This window comes from Meles meles, chromosome 2 (genome assembly GCF_922984935.1).
Source record: "Meles meles chromosome 2, mMelMel3.1 paternal haplotype, whole genome shotgun sequence".
Classification (NCBI taxonomy): Eukaryota; Metazoa; Chordata; class Mammalia; order Carnivora; family Mustelidae; genus Meles; species Meles meles.
In genome coordinates, this window is record NC_060067.1 from 158648820 (window position 1) to 158665077 (window position 16258).

The following is a 16258-nucleotide window of genomic DNA, read 5'->3' on the forward strand; positions in this document are numbered from 1 at the left end:
CCTGCCCGGGACGGTCCCGTTGGTGCCAGTAGGATGCTAACCATGCCACAAGCCTCAGATCACATAGCAAAGGCTGCTGAGTTCGAAGCAGAAGGAAGCAAAGGGAGTGATGTATAGAAGGAAGTATGGGGAGTGACGACCAAGTTTAGTTCTAGTAAGTATGGCTATAGTTGTAAAAATGGATAGGAAAAGAACTTGACAAATTATTTAAACAGCAGCTGCCCCTGAAATGGGAGAACGGGGACTTTCAGTTCTTGGTCAAGGTGCCAGAACGGGTTTCCTCCCCTCCCTGGAGTGGATGCATATGACTGGGTAACAAGAGGAGACGTTCTCACAGCGGGATTCTATCCGAGGGACACCAGCAGGGTCGAACTTGGCAATATAAAATGGCTGATTGTCTTCTACCCGATCCATTCTGTTCCCCTTCCTGCTCCTGGGGAAACCGAAGAAGGGGGAGCCTGGTATCCTGGCAGCCAGTCTGATGTTCTCTCTGCCAGGATGGGCACAGCGTTGAAGGGCTGAACATCAAGGGCAAGTTTTGCCAAAACGGTGCAAATTGCTAACAGGCTGGAATCAAAGCAGTGCCTGCCTCTGCTGCGATACAGCACAGCTAAGTTAACAGATACCGCATCTATTGTTACTTTCCAAGAAGAGCTGTCAAGCCTGGCACTGGCCCAGATGCTGCCAGGCTCCTCAGCGCTTCCAGGAAGAGAAGGCAGGGCCAGAAGAGAAAGCACTCTGCTAAGCTAGAGTGGTAACAGCTGCACACCAGCTGCTCGCTGGCTGGGTCTGTTCAGCTTTCAGATCTAGAGAAACACTGTGGAAGACCCAGGGGAGGGTGGAGAAACATAGAAAAAAGTAAATTTTCAGACGGAAGAGCCCTTGGAAGATGTCTGGGGGTTTCCACACCGAATTAAGGGGTCCGGGGTTTCAAGGAGGTGCACAGATCCAAAGCACAGAGTCAATAAGGAAGGCATTTGAAGAAAGGATTCTGGGGATGGTGTGGCCAAACAAGTTAAACACAGTGAAAATTCCTTCTTTTTATGGATGCCGAAAGTGAGACTCGGAGAGGGCTATGAGGAGTGCTTTCTCCAAGAAGTCATACTCTGAAGATAGAGACATGAGAATCAACAAAGTGTGAACACAATGTACATCATAATGGATACTGATGGGAAATAAAAGACAAACCGACATTCCTGTACAGTTGGTTTTTTCTGATTTTACTGTATCTGTTTCATTTTACAATCATTAGGATTGAAATAATAAGTGCCTTCTGACTACTCAGGTATTATATAGATCTTTTTCTTTTGAAAATGGAAGGGTGGGCTGGACCAAAAAAAAATCAAAGCATACCCCCAAGTTGCTATATTTTCCTTATTAAAAATCTGGTCCCAAGATCAATTTTAGCTTTAGAACGTAATTACTTTGCTATATAAACAATATATATGATGAAATACCAATAAAAGAGCATGGGGGGGGTCGTCTAGTGATTTGCCAAAAAGTGAAGAATTTTGTAGATGTCCCAAATGAGCTAGCAGTTTGGAAGCTAACTTAGGTTATCTGTATAATGTCTGAACAATTTGTCATGTTAATACTACTGGTCTCATTTTATGATGTACCTGCATGATGTATTTGATATTCTAGTACTAGCTCTAGACTTCAGTAAATATAAATAGCTTTTGGGCACTCTGCTGTGAATTCCTAAAATATCAAAAATGATCAATACAAAAACATTAGTATAATGAAGTACCTGGCCAATAAATTATTGAACTTTGAATCCTTAGGTTTGAATCCCTTTTTACTCCTGCAAGACCTTTTCTGGATCATTTAAATTGTTATAAGAATAAACTACTCCAGATTTGGAGGCTGGTTGTATCACCCCATTTAAAAACATGTCTGTCCCAGGAATATTAAGACTGGACTTTTTTTTTTTTTTATTGTTTTACCCATCAGTCCTATTAATTAGTCTAGTGATAGGATCTCATACTATCAGGTCATCTACCCTTCTGCAGATGTTCCAGCATTTTTCATAATCTAAAGTTCTTCTTTATCAGTTAATTAAAATAGGGTCCAATTAAATTTTGGACCAGGTTGGCATCTTAACGATCTAAATCATCACTAACCATGGAATCTGGTGAAATTACCAATGAATCAGGTATAAGAATTCTAACTTAACTTTATAAAATTATAATTTGTTGGTGGTCAAACTGGAAGACTGAAGATGACAACTTTTTTCTGAAGTCTGTTTTCATTATTAATCTAATTTATTCTAAAATCTATAACAGTCGTGCCCCAAGTATGATCCACCGATCCCTGGAATCCCTAAGACCCTTTCAGGAGCTTGGTCAGATCAAAATTATTTTCATAGTATTAAGAGCTGAATACCTTTTTCACTGTGTTGATATTTACTCTGAGGGGGAAAATCGGTGGTGGGTAAAACTGTTGGTGCCCTTGGACAAATCAAGGTAATAGCACCAAAAGGTACTTGTGTTGATGGTGGGTATCCCTCATCGTCACACTCTCACAGTAAAAACAATGCCATCTACACTGAATGTCCCTGAAGAAGCAATTAATTTTTTAAATTAAATCCTGCCCTTGAGTACATGACTTTTTAATATTCTATGAGACAAAATGGGAAGTATGCAAAGAGGACTTCTGCTCCATTATGATGGTTGTCTCAAGGAAAAGCACCTAACCCTAACTGAATTCCCAGGTGAACTTGCCAATTTTTTCATAGAACGAAATTTTTGGTTATTTGGCATTTTCTCAAGTGTGGATGAAGGGAGCCTGTTGCTTTTAAGGAAAACAGCTGACATCATTTGTTTCTGATGATAAAACCTGAGGTTTCAAGCAAAACTTAGAATTCTGGAATTAGGACAGCTTCCCAGGAGTTAAAACCCTTTCTGATGAGATCTGATGGTGACATATGTAATGAAACTGTCAATACTTGGAGGCTCTGCATTACTCGGGATATGAACAGGAGATGTTGCGTCATTCGCCGGGAAAAGACTAAAGTGCAAGACAGACTAACAACAGAGTATTCAAGGCTCATTGGTATAGTTGCAGATTCTACATTGCAACTACCTTTCAAAAACGACTATGGCTTACGTTTTGGCACAGTATCAAGAAAGAATATCGACAATTATCTGAAAGGGCTATTAAAAATACTCCTCTTTTCCAATTACATATCTGTGTGAGGCCAGATTTTCTTCATATATTTCAACCAAAACAACATATGCGCATAGACTGAATGGAGAAGCAGACATTGGAATCTAGATACCTTCTGTAAGCCAGACATTAAAGGAACTGGTAAAAATGCATAATAATTTTACTCTTACCAAACATTTTTTTTTCATTTTGGAAAATTTACTTTTCATAAAAATGTGTTAACATGTAATGGGTTTATTACTATTAACTGAGTAATTTAAAACTTTTTTAGTTTCAATATGGTAAATTTTGATAGATATGTCCCACATAAACAAAAGTCTAATAATTTGGGGCTCTTAATAATTTCTAAGCATTGAAGGGAGGCCTGAGACCAAAAGGTAAAGAACTGCTGGTCCATAGAATCTGAACAGGCCAAGGCACCAAACAGATATTTTATTACAGGTTTTACCTTTACATAATTCATTCTGATACTTGCTGATACATAAGTAAAATATCACTGCCTTACAACGGTCCTAATGAGCATAAAATTGTCTTTGCAGGTTAATAACACAAGCACTGTCAATATTTATTACTTAGAATAATTTCCCTCCCCAACAAGTATTAGTAATTGTCCAGATTTAAAAAGGAGGGGGTGGAATAGAAATAGGAGATAATTCGAGAGAAGAATGAGTTGAGTAACTTAGGATAAAGTTCAGACAAAATGCACTCAATTTTGAAAATGTCATCAGTGGCCAGCACTGACTGAAAGGTGGGATTAAATAAAAGGCAGGATTGGTCCCCCCCCCCTTTTTTTAAACAGTGGAATAAAGCATGGCTCTGTGCTTTGTACCTCCAGTATTTGTTACATGGAAAAAAAGAAGAGATATCCATGTATCTGTGAGTGATTACTGTAATGTCACTGATACTCCGCCTCAAGGTAGCCTAAGACCCATGATGACATCTTCACCTCTAATAACTAACTTCATTCTACCACAGATCAGGCCTTCCTATTTGACTCATTAAGTCCATCTGTGCTTATTCTTTCCCACAATGAAATCTCATCTCTGTTCTTTCCACTGTATTATCACCGCCCTCACTCTACCCACCAAAACATTCCCTTGACTTCTTAGAACAGTGGTTCTTAATCAGGGGAGATTTTGCCCTACCTGGAACATGTGGCAAACTCTGGAGAGATCTGTGGTTGCTGTCAAAACAACCAGGGCCAGGGTGTGTGTGCCCCCGGCATCTAGCGGGTAGACTGTAGAGATGCTGAGAAACACCCTACCATGCCCAGGACAGCCCCCATGACAAAGAAGTGACAGTGCTGAGACTGAGAAACGCTGTCTTAGGGGCAGAAAAAAACTCTGCAATAATGAGATAAAAAGTCTTTGCCTTAAACCCTGCTCAAGTCAGGGTTTAGCGTCTCTCTCTTCAGCTCAGGTCATAATCCCAGAGTCCTGGGATCAAGCCCCTCATTAGGCTCCCTGCTGGGCGGGGAGCCTGCCTCTCCCTCTCCTTTCCACTGGTATTCTCTCTCCCGATCTCTGCCTCTCTTTCTCAAATAAATAAATAAAATCTTAAAAAAAAAAAAGTCTTTGCCTTTTACCTTTTCCTAACTTTCTCTGTTTTTCTTTTTAAGAAAATTAGCACACTGTAGTGTCCCATAATATAAACCCCTTGGCCATTAGTTCAGCATCGCTAACAAGGCAACGTGCTCTAGAAACCAGATTTTGAAGCCCAGTGCCACTGTCTTACATTACGTGACCTTCAAATTACCTACTTCTCCAAGCCCCAGGTACATCACCAAAAAACACAGTGCAAAAAAAATATGTACTGTTTCAATACAGTTGTAAAGATTGGAGACAGTGCAGTTTAAAAGCTCCTGGCACATTGCCAGATATACAAGAGGTGCTCAATAAAATGGACAATGATGTTATTGATCCTGTCACTTACTGAGGACCCTCTGTCTTCGTGACCTGCTGTATGGGAGAAATACGGGAGCAAAGTGCCATCACAGTGACAGAGTTAATTCTGCCGAAGTGGTAAACATAGCTTATACTGCATTTAATGTGACTGAGAAGGGGCACCTGGGCAGCTGAGGCAGTTAAGCATCTGCCTTCAGCTCAGGTCATGATCCCAGTGTTCTGGGATCGTGCCCCGTGTCAGGCTCCCTGCTCAGCTGGAAGCCTGCTCCTGCCTGCCACTCTGCCTGTGTTTGCTGTCAAAATCTTTTTTTAAAAAAATAGTGACTGAGAAATATTTTCCCCCAAACCATATAAAAAAGTATAAATAAATGCCCTAGGGCTGGAACCTGCCTTTCTATGTCTTTCCAGGTCTGTGGCATGTGTCCCCTTGCAGACCCTTAACTCCAACCCGTCCTGCCCCTAGCCCTAATGTCCAGCGTCTGACGACTGTGGAGGCAGAGCTGAGCACATAGGACAGAAGCCAGAGAAGTTTATGAAGCAGTCAGACCCAATCTAGGCTGTTTCATGTCTGCCTGCAAGACAGAATCTTCTTTGCTTGCTTTTATTTTTCTAAAAGACTATTTACTTATTTGTTTGGGAAAAAGAGCAAGAGAAAGAGAAAGAACAAACGGAGGGAAGAGGCAGAGGCGGAAGCAGGCTTTCCACAGAGCAGGAAGCCCAATTCGGAGCTCCATCCCAGGACCCCAGGATCATGACCTAAGCCGAAGGCAGATGCTCAACTGACCGAGCTGCCCAGGCGCCCCCTCTTTGGTCTTAAGTAAGACTGACTATCTGATGCTACATTCCCAGGAAGTTGTCTTCTTCCATTGCTTCCTCCCTTCTCTCCTTGTGAGAAGGAGCATTGTCGATCTTCATAGGGAGGGACCCAAGCCAGCAGGCCTGGAAAGAGCTTCTTGTGGCTCTGGGGGGAGCTCCTGCCTCACAAAAGATGAAACACAGCAGTCCGCTGGTCTGCTCTTCACTTCCGTCAGCTTTTGGTGAAGACTTTCCAACTCCTTCCTTAAAGTGACAGTAGTGCATCTCTAGGGTCTAAGGGCACGCAGTGTAGATTCTCAAATCGTTCCCAAGAGCCCTTTATCCTGCCTTTTGATTTGCTCACTGGGACCTGCTATTTTGGAGAAGGAGCAGAGATCTTCCTTTTGATTAAAATGGCACAGCTCATTCTAAATAAGTTACTAGGTTATTAAAAATGTGACTTTCCTTCTATATTGACTACATTTTGGAAAGTGGAAGCTCGCTGCAGGGATGCCGTGAAGAGGAGAGCAAAAACCACGAGCCATTTCCTAGATATTACTGAACTTACACTGTATTTTAACATAATTTTAACTCACGCAATTCGCTTGACCTTTTTACTTTTTTAGTATGTTCACCTTCCGTGTTGCAAGAGTGATAATTCTATTTGCAACATACCAAGTGCATTTTTTAACATACTCAGCTTAAAGTGGGCAAAGATAAGTAATTTACAAGTGCACTCAAGAAGTGGTACAGCAAATAATTCATCTCACTACTTCTACAATACATGCTTATGAAAAAGAATTGGTACGGATGATCCTGCTTTACAGTCCCCCTCTGCCGTGGGGGGGCTGTCACAATTGGCCCACAGACTGAGGAGTGGATGTCAGCCTGAAACTCAACCAATCAGGAGGAAGGAAGGCTTTGACCTGGTACAACCACTTTTAAACACTGCCATCTCTCCCACAGCCTACTTTTTGCTTTTCTCCCAAACTAGTCCTTTCTACCAGCTATCCCAGAGGTAACCGCACGTGTCTCTGTGGAAGGGGTGAGGCTGTCACCTCCGGCTTTTACAGCCTAACATGACAGTACCGAGACCTGGCTCTCAACTGGCCAAAGTTTCTCCCTAGTGTGCGGCCCAACATGAGCACGCCCTTACAGAGCACAACCTCCCAGAGTTTTGCAGGGGCTTCCGGAATAAATAAGGGGTAGCATTCTCCCTTTCCTTAAAAGTTCGTTCATGCTTGGCTTAACAGTTAACCAGTTCCATGTACAGAATTCATCTTAAATGTGGAAAACACCCTATATTACGACTTTGCAGTCACACTATGATCCTATGTCTGCAAGTTTGGCTTTGACTACCCCTGAGGTACAAATACAAACACTTCTGCTACAAGGTCATATAGAGATGGATAGATAATCTCCAGGTAAAACTCTGTTTTGCAAAATCATGTATTTCAATAAAGAAAGAGAAGCAAATAGGACCTAAAACAGTGGTAGGACCAGACCACTCCAAGTGTAGGGAATGTCGGGATGAGAGCCCTGAGAATAAAATCTTAGCTAAAATCACTGCTGACATTCATGGGCCATCCTTTGCAGCCTTTAAACCCTAGGGGCTTGTGTTTTCCTTCCTGTAGGTCCTGGGGGACATTTGGTTCTAATACAGAGCAGCTTCGCCAAAATTAAAAGTCTGATTCAGAGACACCCTTCTTCCCCAGTCCATTTCCTTGCAGTGTCTCTGGATCCACTGGCAGCTTCCCGAGACAGCACCGAGTAGTGCCTCTAGCATCTCTCTTATTCACTTCACCACACACACACAAGCCCATATGCACTAAGGGGACACACACTGGCATTAACAGGCTGTATCTAATAGTCGGGCTGCCTCTACTCATCTGAGCTGCTCAATTATGACAGCAGGTCGTGCAATGCCCCCAGGGGAGGGACGGGTGTTCGGCACCCACACCGCACTGTGGTCTGCATCTGGAACTCTCCCTGCCTGGGGGGGGGGGGGGGGGGCGGTATCTGATAACCTTATAGTAGAGGACAAGGACCAAGGACTAAACTAAACACAGTGAAATGATCGTTATTTCCAAAACTCAGAGACTCTAGTAGGAGTGGGCACAAAAAACATCCCTTAACCTCCATGGCAGTGCTCCTCATGGGTGGGAAACTTAGCCTAAAGCAGGGGGAAAAAAGAGTCAAGATTTTCTTTTGCTGAAATTGTCTGTCTTTGGAGTGGGATGTAATGGGTTATCCAGTGGTGTCTGGCTATGCATTTTTCTAACTTATTCGAAATTCCTGGTAGGGGGTGGAGGGCTTGAAAAAACAAAAATGAGTCACCTGATTTAGTTTTTCATCAGGCATTTCTTATTCACACTTCTGTAATGCCAGTGGTGGGGATGCAGGGGAAATGGAGCAAAGTCCTTTTCAACAGAGCAACTTGGATATTGATTAGAGAATGGGAAGGACTTTATCAACCAAATGAAGTCTTGGCAGGAGAAGAATGTTTCCACCGAGGGAAGGGAGCCATCCCTGCATACAATCAAGGGGAGAGTGGCACTCAAGACTGCTACTCTGCTCATGGTGGCTTAGAGCGAATTCCCTCTATCTCCAGTTTTTGTAGGCTCACTTTATGAACATGGGACCCTCCTCAGTTGCTGTGGAAACTGGAATGACCTAACTTACCCCCGATCTGTAGTAATTCCACTTCGGCTAAATAACATCGCCTGTTGTCAGCCAGGACCTTAAATAAAAATCAGCCGTGCCACCGTATTGAGAAAACGCCAACATGCAAAGTGTGCACCTGTGTGTGCGCTCGTGTGTGTGCACGTGTGTATGTGGGTTTAGAGGAAAGAGAGAAACTGGGCATTAGAAGGCTATTTTTAAAGTTAGTCTGAAAAACCACTGAACTCACAAAAAGTGGCTTCTAAGAGTAAAAATTTTCAAGCCAGTTAGAAAGTAATACCTTTGAAGACCAAAGAAGCAACATGTCCATCAGGGGTCATCTGAAACCAATTTCAAATGTGTTTCCTGCAGATCAGACCTAGGGTTCCCAAACTGTAGTTTGAAAAAAATGAGACACATCTTGGGCCATTCATGAGAGAAAACGACCAGTTGTTGGTAACTATGATCGACGCAGGTTGGATGGGGTCCACCATATACTCTAATAGAAACTGGGACATAGTGCTGAAATCCATATGCACGTACATGATTCACATATGTATGTGTATATCGGGTTTATACATTCTAATAATTTGTTTTAACTTCTGATGACCGGCTCAGAGTTTTAGGTAACTCTAACTGAAAACTATGGGTCATTGGTAGAAACTGAGATTTAAAAGGAACCCTATACCATTTCAACAAAATAAATGTTTTGAAAATGGCATGTTTTATAAATTATAGCACTATATTCCAAACAAAGGTATTAAAGAAAGCTTTTAACACAAATAGAAAAAGAAAAAAAAAATCTCATGATCACAATTCACCTTAAATAAGAGTATAAACATGAATATTTTGGTATCAGGTAAGAAGAGAATTGTCTGGTATATAAGGCATGAGTGTAAGTGAAAATTTCTTATTAAAAAAAAACAACAAAACCTTCAATTTCCCACAGACAAGCTTAAGGAAGTTATTAACAATTAATCATATTAACATTTGCATAGCTCTTAGAATTTTTAGAGCACTTTAACATCTATTATTTCACTTTGTAAATGCAAAGAAGATAGCTTTGTACAAAATAAAAATGCAATTGGTATGTAGGTAGGAGGAAAGGTTAAATATTAGAAGCAGACGAATTTGCTCAGCAAGTCAAAATATTTAATTCATTTGTTTGAAACAAAATAGCTTGGATGATATACCTCTGATTGTCTGTCTTCTTGGGCAGAAAAGGGGCAAGAATAATTTCCATGTATTTGCATCGGCAGTTAGTTCTCAGCAGGGGAAATAAAATCTGGAGCTTTATTTGAAGGAAATCTAACACACTCACAAACAGACCATGCCACCTTTTCCCACACGTGATCTCCCCATCCTGCTGGGCTCTGTGGGAATTCACCTACAGCTGGGAGAAACGTGGTTCGGGCCACTGAGCTTTGGGCAGAGCAGCTTGCTCCACTCCAATCACGTTTCCCTGCTAAGGGCGCCATTCTTCGTGCTGTTGCCTGTCCAAGCACTGGGTTTCTCTTTGATTCCTCCTTCCACTCCATCAAGCTGCCAAGGCCTACTGATTTTGTTCTCTTACAGAGTCTCCTTTTTCTGGTTCTGTACCCTTCACTGAAACTCCTGGTCTAGAGCTACGAACCCTAACCCTTCAACTGGTCTCCACCCGGTAATCCATTCTCAACACCTTTACCCATCTGATATTCCTAAGATTCTCTGTGTAACCTTTGGTGGGTCTTTCCTGACCACCAACCCATGACTTTGTGCGTCTCCCAAATGCGAACCTACTTATCCTACAAGTACAAGTATCTCTACACATACTTACTGACCCAAGTATATATTACATCACTTGTTTTTTTCCTAGTCACTGGCTGTCTTGAAGTCTTCTAAACCTGGAACTCTTCCTGGGGAGACCCTACCTATCTTCCAGGCTTCAGCCCTGGTGTTCCCCCTCCCTCCATCTTGTTCGGACTCCTGTCAAGTACCTCTCCCCTCTCTGAATCACATCATTTGGCTCACCCCTTTCCTAGGACTCTTACGTTATGGGTTTCTTTCCCTTCCCCCAGGGGCAGATGGGAAGCTGTCTTAAGGCAGGGACTGTGTCTTGTCAACCAATGGGTTAGCACAGTGCATTGCTTATTGGAAATACTCGATAACTGTCGAACTGTCAAAAAAAACTGTGTTTTTTATAGGATATTTGTGTGAAGGCAGGTGAAGTCATTCTTGGATTAAGTTTCTAAAAAAGAAGTAGGCCTCCAGTTCACTCAAAATACAGTTACTCACTCTTAACAAGCAATCAACAGCCAGTAAATTACTCAGCCAGTGCATGTAATTCAAAACTGTAACATACATAAGTATGAGTCATGTTGGCAGCTGGGCAGTTCTGTCTTGCTTCTAAGGTAGAGAACAGCCACAAGAACAAACAAGTTAACCATAGTTTCAGATGTCACAGCTGGACAAATAGCCCCAAAGGCTGTTTCCAAGCTTGGCAGCTGGCTCATTTAAATGTCTGATGGAGGGGTGCCTAGGTGGCTCAGTTGGCTAAGTGGCTGCCCTTGGCTCAGATCATGATCCCGGGGTCCTGGGATGGAGCCCCACAGCAGGCTGTCTGCTCAGCGGCGAGGCTGCTTCTATCTCTCTCTCTCTGAAATAAATAAAATCTTAAAAAAAATGAATAAATGTCTGATTGATGCAAGAGAACAGGGCTGATAAGGCCTATATTCCAAAACTGCAGAAAGTCAGCAACACCAAGTCAGTCTCTGGTGGGCTCTATGCAGCACATTCTCCATGTGGGATGAGCATGAGGGAGGTTGTATGTGTGATAAGGATGCATGTTTGTTTTCAATACGTTTCCCAGAAAAGGAGAAAAGTACTAATTTGCATATTGGATAATATGTAAAAATTTAGGGATGTTTTATTTATTGCTGGCCTTTTAATTTTATGTTAAATTCTTAAGACTATCCACATCCTAATTTATGAATAACTCTACTTAGAAATGATTTTTCTACATTGAATTTTCAGTGTTCAAAGAGGAATGAAGCTTATCTCTCTTCTCTCTCTCTTTTTAAGTATGAGAAAGAATCAAGTTTAAAAAGTAATCTGGATTTGGGGCACCTGGGTGGCTCAGTCAGTTAAGTGACTGTTGGTTTTGGCTCAGGTCATGATGGGACCGAGCCAATGATGGCCTCTGCACTCTGCACGGAGTCTACTGGAGATTCCCTCTATCTCCCTCCCTGCTCTGCTTGAGTACTCTCTCTCTCTCAAGTAAATAAATCAAATCTTGTGGTGGGGTGGGGGGATCTGGATTCAGTTTTTTAAAAATTGGGGGGACTACCTGGATGGCGCAGCATCCAACTCTTGATTTTAGGCTCAGGTCATGGTCTCGGGGTCATGAGATCGAGATCTGCCTGGGCCCCGCACTGGGCTTGATACCTGATTAAGACTCTCTCTCTCCCTTCTCCCCCGGCAAGCCTGCTTGCGCACTGTCTCTCTCAAAAACGAAAAAAAGCTTCTGGGGGTATAATGTTTGAGTACTTTGAAGCATAAAAGAGTTTTCTCACCAGCATAGAAGTTTAAAGAGGGGCTTAGGAGCATTTGCTAAGATAGACTTGGGTCCTTCTGTTTTGACTGGGGACAATGTACTTAAGGGAATGATACATAGAAACATGCAATATCCTATTTCCAAATACTTATGCAAGAGAAAAGAGCATAGGAAGTGATCAGCCTATGCGTGGCATGGAAGAAGGAAGGAAGGGAGAGGAAAGAGAGGGGGGAAAGAGGGATGCAGTGAAGAATGCCAGAAAGAAAGGACAAGGGAGAGAGAAAGGAAGGAAGGAAGTTATATGAGAGCAAGGAGTACTCAGACAGAGTGGAGGTTTAGGCAGCAATAACTGGCATGTCTAAAAAACTTACCACAGAAGAGGGGAAGGCGTTGCCATCATGGAAGGTACAAGTAGAAGCAAGATGATGAAGATACGGGAGTGTGTGACATTTATGTTTTCCAAAAAGCAACAGAGGACCTCAAAGTTAAATAGAACTGAAAATTTTGACAAGAGGTATATGACCTGAAGAAAGTGCCGCAATAATAATAATAATAGTTATTATTATTATAATTCAAGAACACTTAAGTGCCCAACCACCAGGCCTGTGACAAAAGACTTTTAGCCTATTATATCATTTAATTCCAATGCCAATCCAGGGAAATAAGTATTGTTAGACTAATTTTAAGGATTAGGTAACAGAGTGTAAGTAACTGGTCAAAGATCTCACATCTGGTAATGAAATCAAGGTTTGAACCCTAGCAGACTCCATTCATTCATTCATTCATTCATTCACTCATTCTCTCAACAGATATTTACCAACTGGCTGTCCGCTATTGGAAGTAGCCGGTGAAGAAAACAGGCAAACTCCTCGCTCCCAGGACCTTATCATGCAGTAAGAAAGATGGTCAATAAACAACTAAATAAACCAATACCTATATAAATTTGATAAATTATAAAATTGGATATGCACTATGAATGAAATAGCCAGAGAGCAGTATTAAAAAACAAAGCAGGGCATTATCAAATTAGACAGCATGGTTAGAGAGCTTCTACTAAGACCTAAAGAATGGGAAGGAGCCAGCCACAGTATTCACAGAGGAGGGAAGAGCACAGGCAAAGAGACGGGGAAGGCCAGCCCAGCTAGAGCACTCTGAGCCAGAGCACAGTAACAAGAGGAGGTTGTCAAGACAAGGAAGGGTTGCGGCTGCTGCTTAGGAGTTTGGGTTTTATTTAGGTGCACTGGGAAGGCAAAGAATCATTCTTGCAGGATTTCGAGAGAAATGATGGTGGCCTGGACTTGGGTGGAGGCAGTGGGAATGAAAGAACTCCATCTCAGAAGTAATGGGAGACGTGTTTTGGTGGCAGAAGCTAGAGGCCTGCAGACAGAATGGATGTGTGGGGTGAAGGAGAGGGAGACAGACAGGCGTGTACTTCTCTGTCTTGTAGGTCATTTGACTTTCTTAGCCTATTTCTTATGTTGAAAAGTGAGCCAGATTTATATTGGTGTCTTTAATGATCTATCTTTTATAAATTGTCCAAATGCTAAAAACCTCTGTTTCTACACTAAGCTCACCCACAGACTAACATGGCACAGAGGCATGTCACCTGGGGAAGACCTACCTTGAGGTAACGACATATGGTCAAAAGATAGGGCTTTCACACCAAACCATCCTTGCTTGAACCACAACTCTGCCATTTTGCTGGGCAAACACACGGAAGTCAGAGCTCCAAGCTTCAGACTACCTACACAGGTAAAAACTCTCAAGGTTTGGTTTTAAGAAATTAAGTAAGAGAACCTATAGTAAGTCCTGTCGTGTAGTGGGAAGTCAATCCATGTTACTCTCCCCTTCCCTTCTCAGTGATGAGAATGCCATTGATAGGTTCTCAAAGAACCTTCTGTCACAGAGATAAACAGTATGTTTAAGTGCTGTATTTTAGATAACCAGGACACACTCCGGATAAGGGACTGCAGAGCTTCACATGGGTCCTAAAGGGTACTCATGTGGCAGTTCTAGCTCCATAACAACCACCCTCTGCCCCCAACTGGAGGGGTACAGGACACCTGGTTATATTCAGGTTTCAGAGAAACAATTATTTTCTAAAGTATAACTATGTCCCATACACCATTTGGGATATATTTATACTTAATATTCATCTGAAATTCAAATCTAACCAAGTGTCCTCTGTTTTTATTTGCTAAATCTGGCAACCTTGCGACCAGGCAAGCCTCTACTTTGATTTAGAATCAATTGCTCCAGGATTCCTCCTTCACTGTCCCTTGAGATGCTCTAACTCCTCCTGTCATGGTTCTGTACTTCTATTCCGCTGCTTTCTTTGCATATTTCATTCACCCCCTCTCACTCTTACCAATTAATATATGAATGTCCAAAGTCTTGAAATTTAAGAAACAAAACAGATGAATGTATGGGATGGGGAAAAGAAAAAGAGGCAAACCATGTGAGACTCTCAGCTATAGAGAACTGAGGACCACTGGAGGGGAGGAGGGTGGGGGATGGGTGAGATGGGGGATGGGGATTAAGGAGGGCACTTGTGAAGAGCACTGGGTGTTGTATGGAAGTGACGAATCCCTGAATTCTACTCCTGAAACCAACACTGCACTGTATGTTAACTTAACTATAATTTAAACAAAAATTTAAAAAGGAAAAAAGTCTATTGAGTAGCACTATATTAAGTAGAGAATCTTTCTTAACGGTCATAAGGAACGCTGCAATGGGGTCTGTGTGTGTGAGCATAAAGGTGTTAACCTTTTACGACAAAGATTACATTAACAATCCATCATTAGAATACATTTTTAGAGTTTTCTAGTAGCACAGAATTAAATTTGCACCATGTAAACAGAGGCTATTTAGATCCTACAGAAGTTGAACAGGTTATTAAATAAACTGAAAGAGAAAAGCTTTGAGTTCATTCAGTAACCACTGTCTATCAAGTTAAGAGTTGGGGATTCTTTGATCCTTTAAGTCAAACTACATGAAAATAATTTGGAAGTTTAGGCCATAGTTTTATCTGCTTGGGGACTCCTTTGGCATAGACCCAGAGTTCCGATTTCCAGGTGCAGGACTGAGAAAAAAAGTCAAGGGTAACATCAACATCTAGGTAATTATAGGAGACATCTAGAGTAGTGTTACTATTTGTTATTATTCCAACAAGACAAGGGGCTTGATCCATAATGAAAATCAGTGCATCGAGAAAGTTTTGTTATTAAAAGATTGTCACTTGTCCTAAACAAATTATTTACTGGTTGGTTTACACTCTGGCACACATTCACATTTTCATTGTGGACTGGTGACAAAAAATTCAGAGACTGGTGCCAGTCCAGGGACCACATGTGAGTAGCACTGATGTAGAACCCCCAGAATTTTATAGGTCATACCTTCAATCTAACGGCATAAATGGAGCGATCTCCTCCTTCTGGCCATTTTGCAGACCGAAGAGCCTTTTATTTCCTTGAAATTAAGGCAAATATATTTTCTCCAGTCTAACAATCTAACTAAATATCTATTAGAACAATAGCTGCCCCAATTTTAGAAAGAAGAGGATGTGTGCTTACTCTTCTTGTCGCAAGTCATTGACGCTGCGGTCCAGCGAGATCATGTCACTTGCCACCATGTTAAATCCAAACTCTTTAATGCTGGCTTGAACTGCATGTTTGAATTCTGGTCCCAAAACCAATGGCTTGGCGTTCTCTCCAGGGCCACCAACCACTCCATGAGGCTCAGGTTCTTTGGGTTCAAAGTTACCGAGGATCCCTGGACGTAGCACAGGATCTCGGTAGGTGAATGTCTGAGGCTTAAATGTGAGATACTGCCTCTGCATTATGTCTTTCTGGTTATCTCCTCCAGCATGGCGCTCTTGTTCATTTTTCGCCTTGTTTTTTCTTCTAATAGACTCTAAGTCCACTTCTACTCCTTCAACATGAGGCCATGGTACCACAGGTTTGAATCTGTCATCCCCAGGAGCTAATCCATTGCCTCCTCGGTTAGGCATGGGGTTATTGACATCTCTGTCTTCCTATACAAAAGGGAGGGGGATATACAATGAGTGCATGAAGGCAATCGCAGCAGAATTTATGATACGAATTTTCATGTTTAATAAAAGGCTGAGGCAACAATACAATGATTTAAAATGTTAAACAGAAGCAGGCTATTCATCAGGACTTCCCATTAAAAAGACATC

General features: G+C 42.0%; 1 protein-coding gene across 3 annotated transcripts in view; it reads right to left on the reverse strand.

Annotated features, from left to right (window-relative positions):
• Positions 1 to 16258, reverse strand: part of GALNT7 (polypeptide N-acetylgalactosaminyltransferase 7) — a 142505-nt gene that overhangs the window by 50035 nt on the left and 76212 nt on the right. For all 3 annotated transcript variants that reach the window (XM_045988410.1, XM_045988420.1, XM_045988430.1), the window contains one exon: positions 15633 to 16093. In XM_045988410.1, the coding sequence (XP_045844366.1) occupies positions 15633 to 16093 (461 nt within the window). The remainder of the gene's footprint in view (positions 1 to 15632; positions 16094 to 16258) is intronic.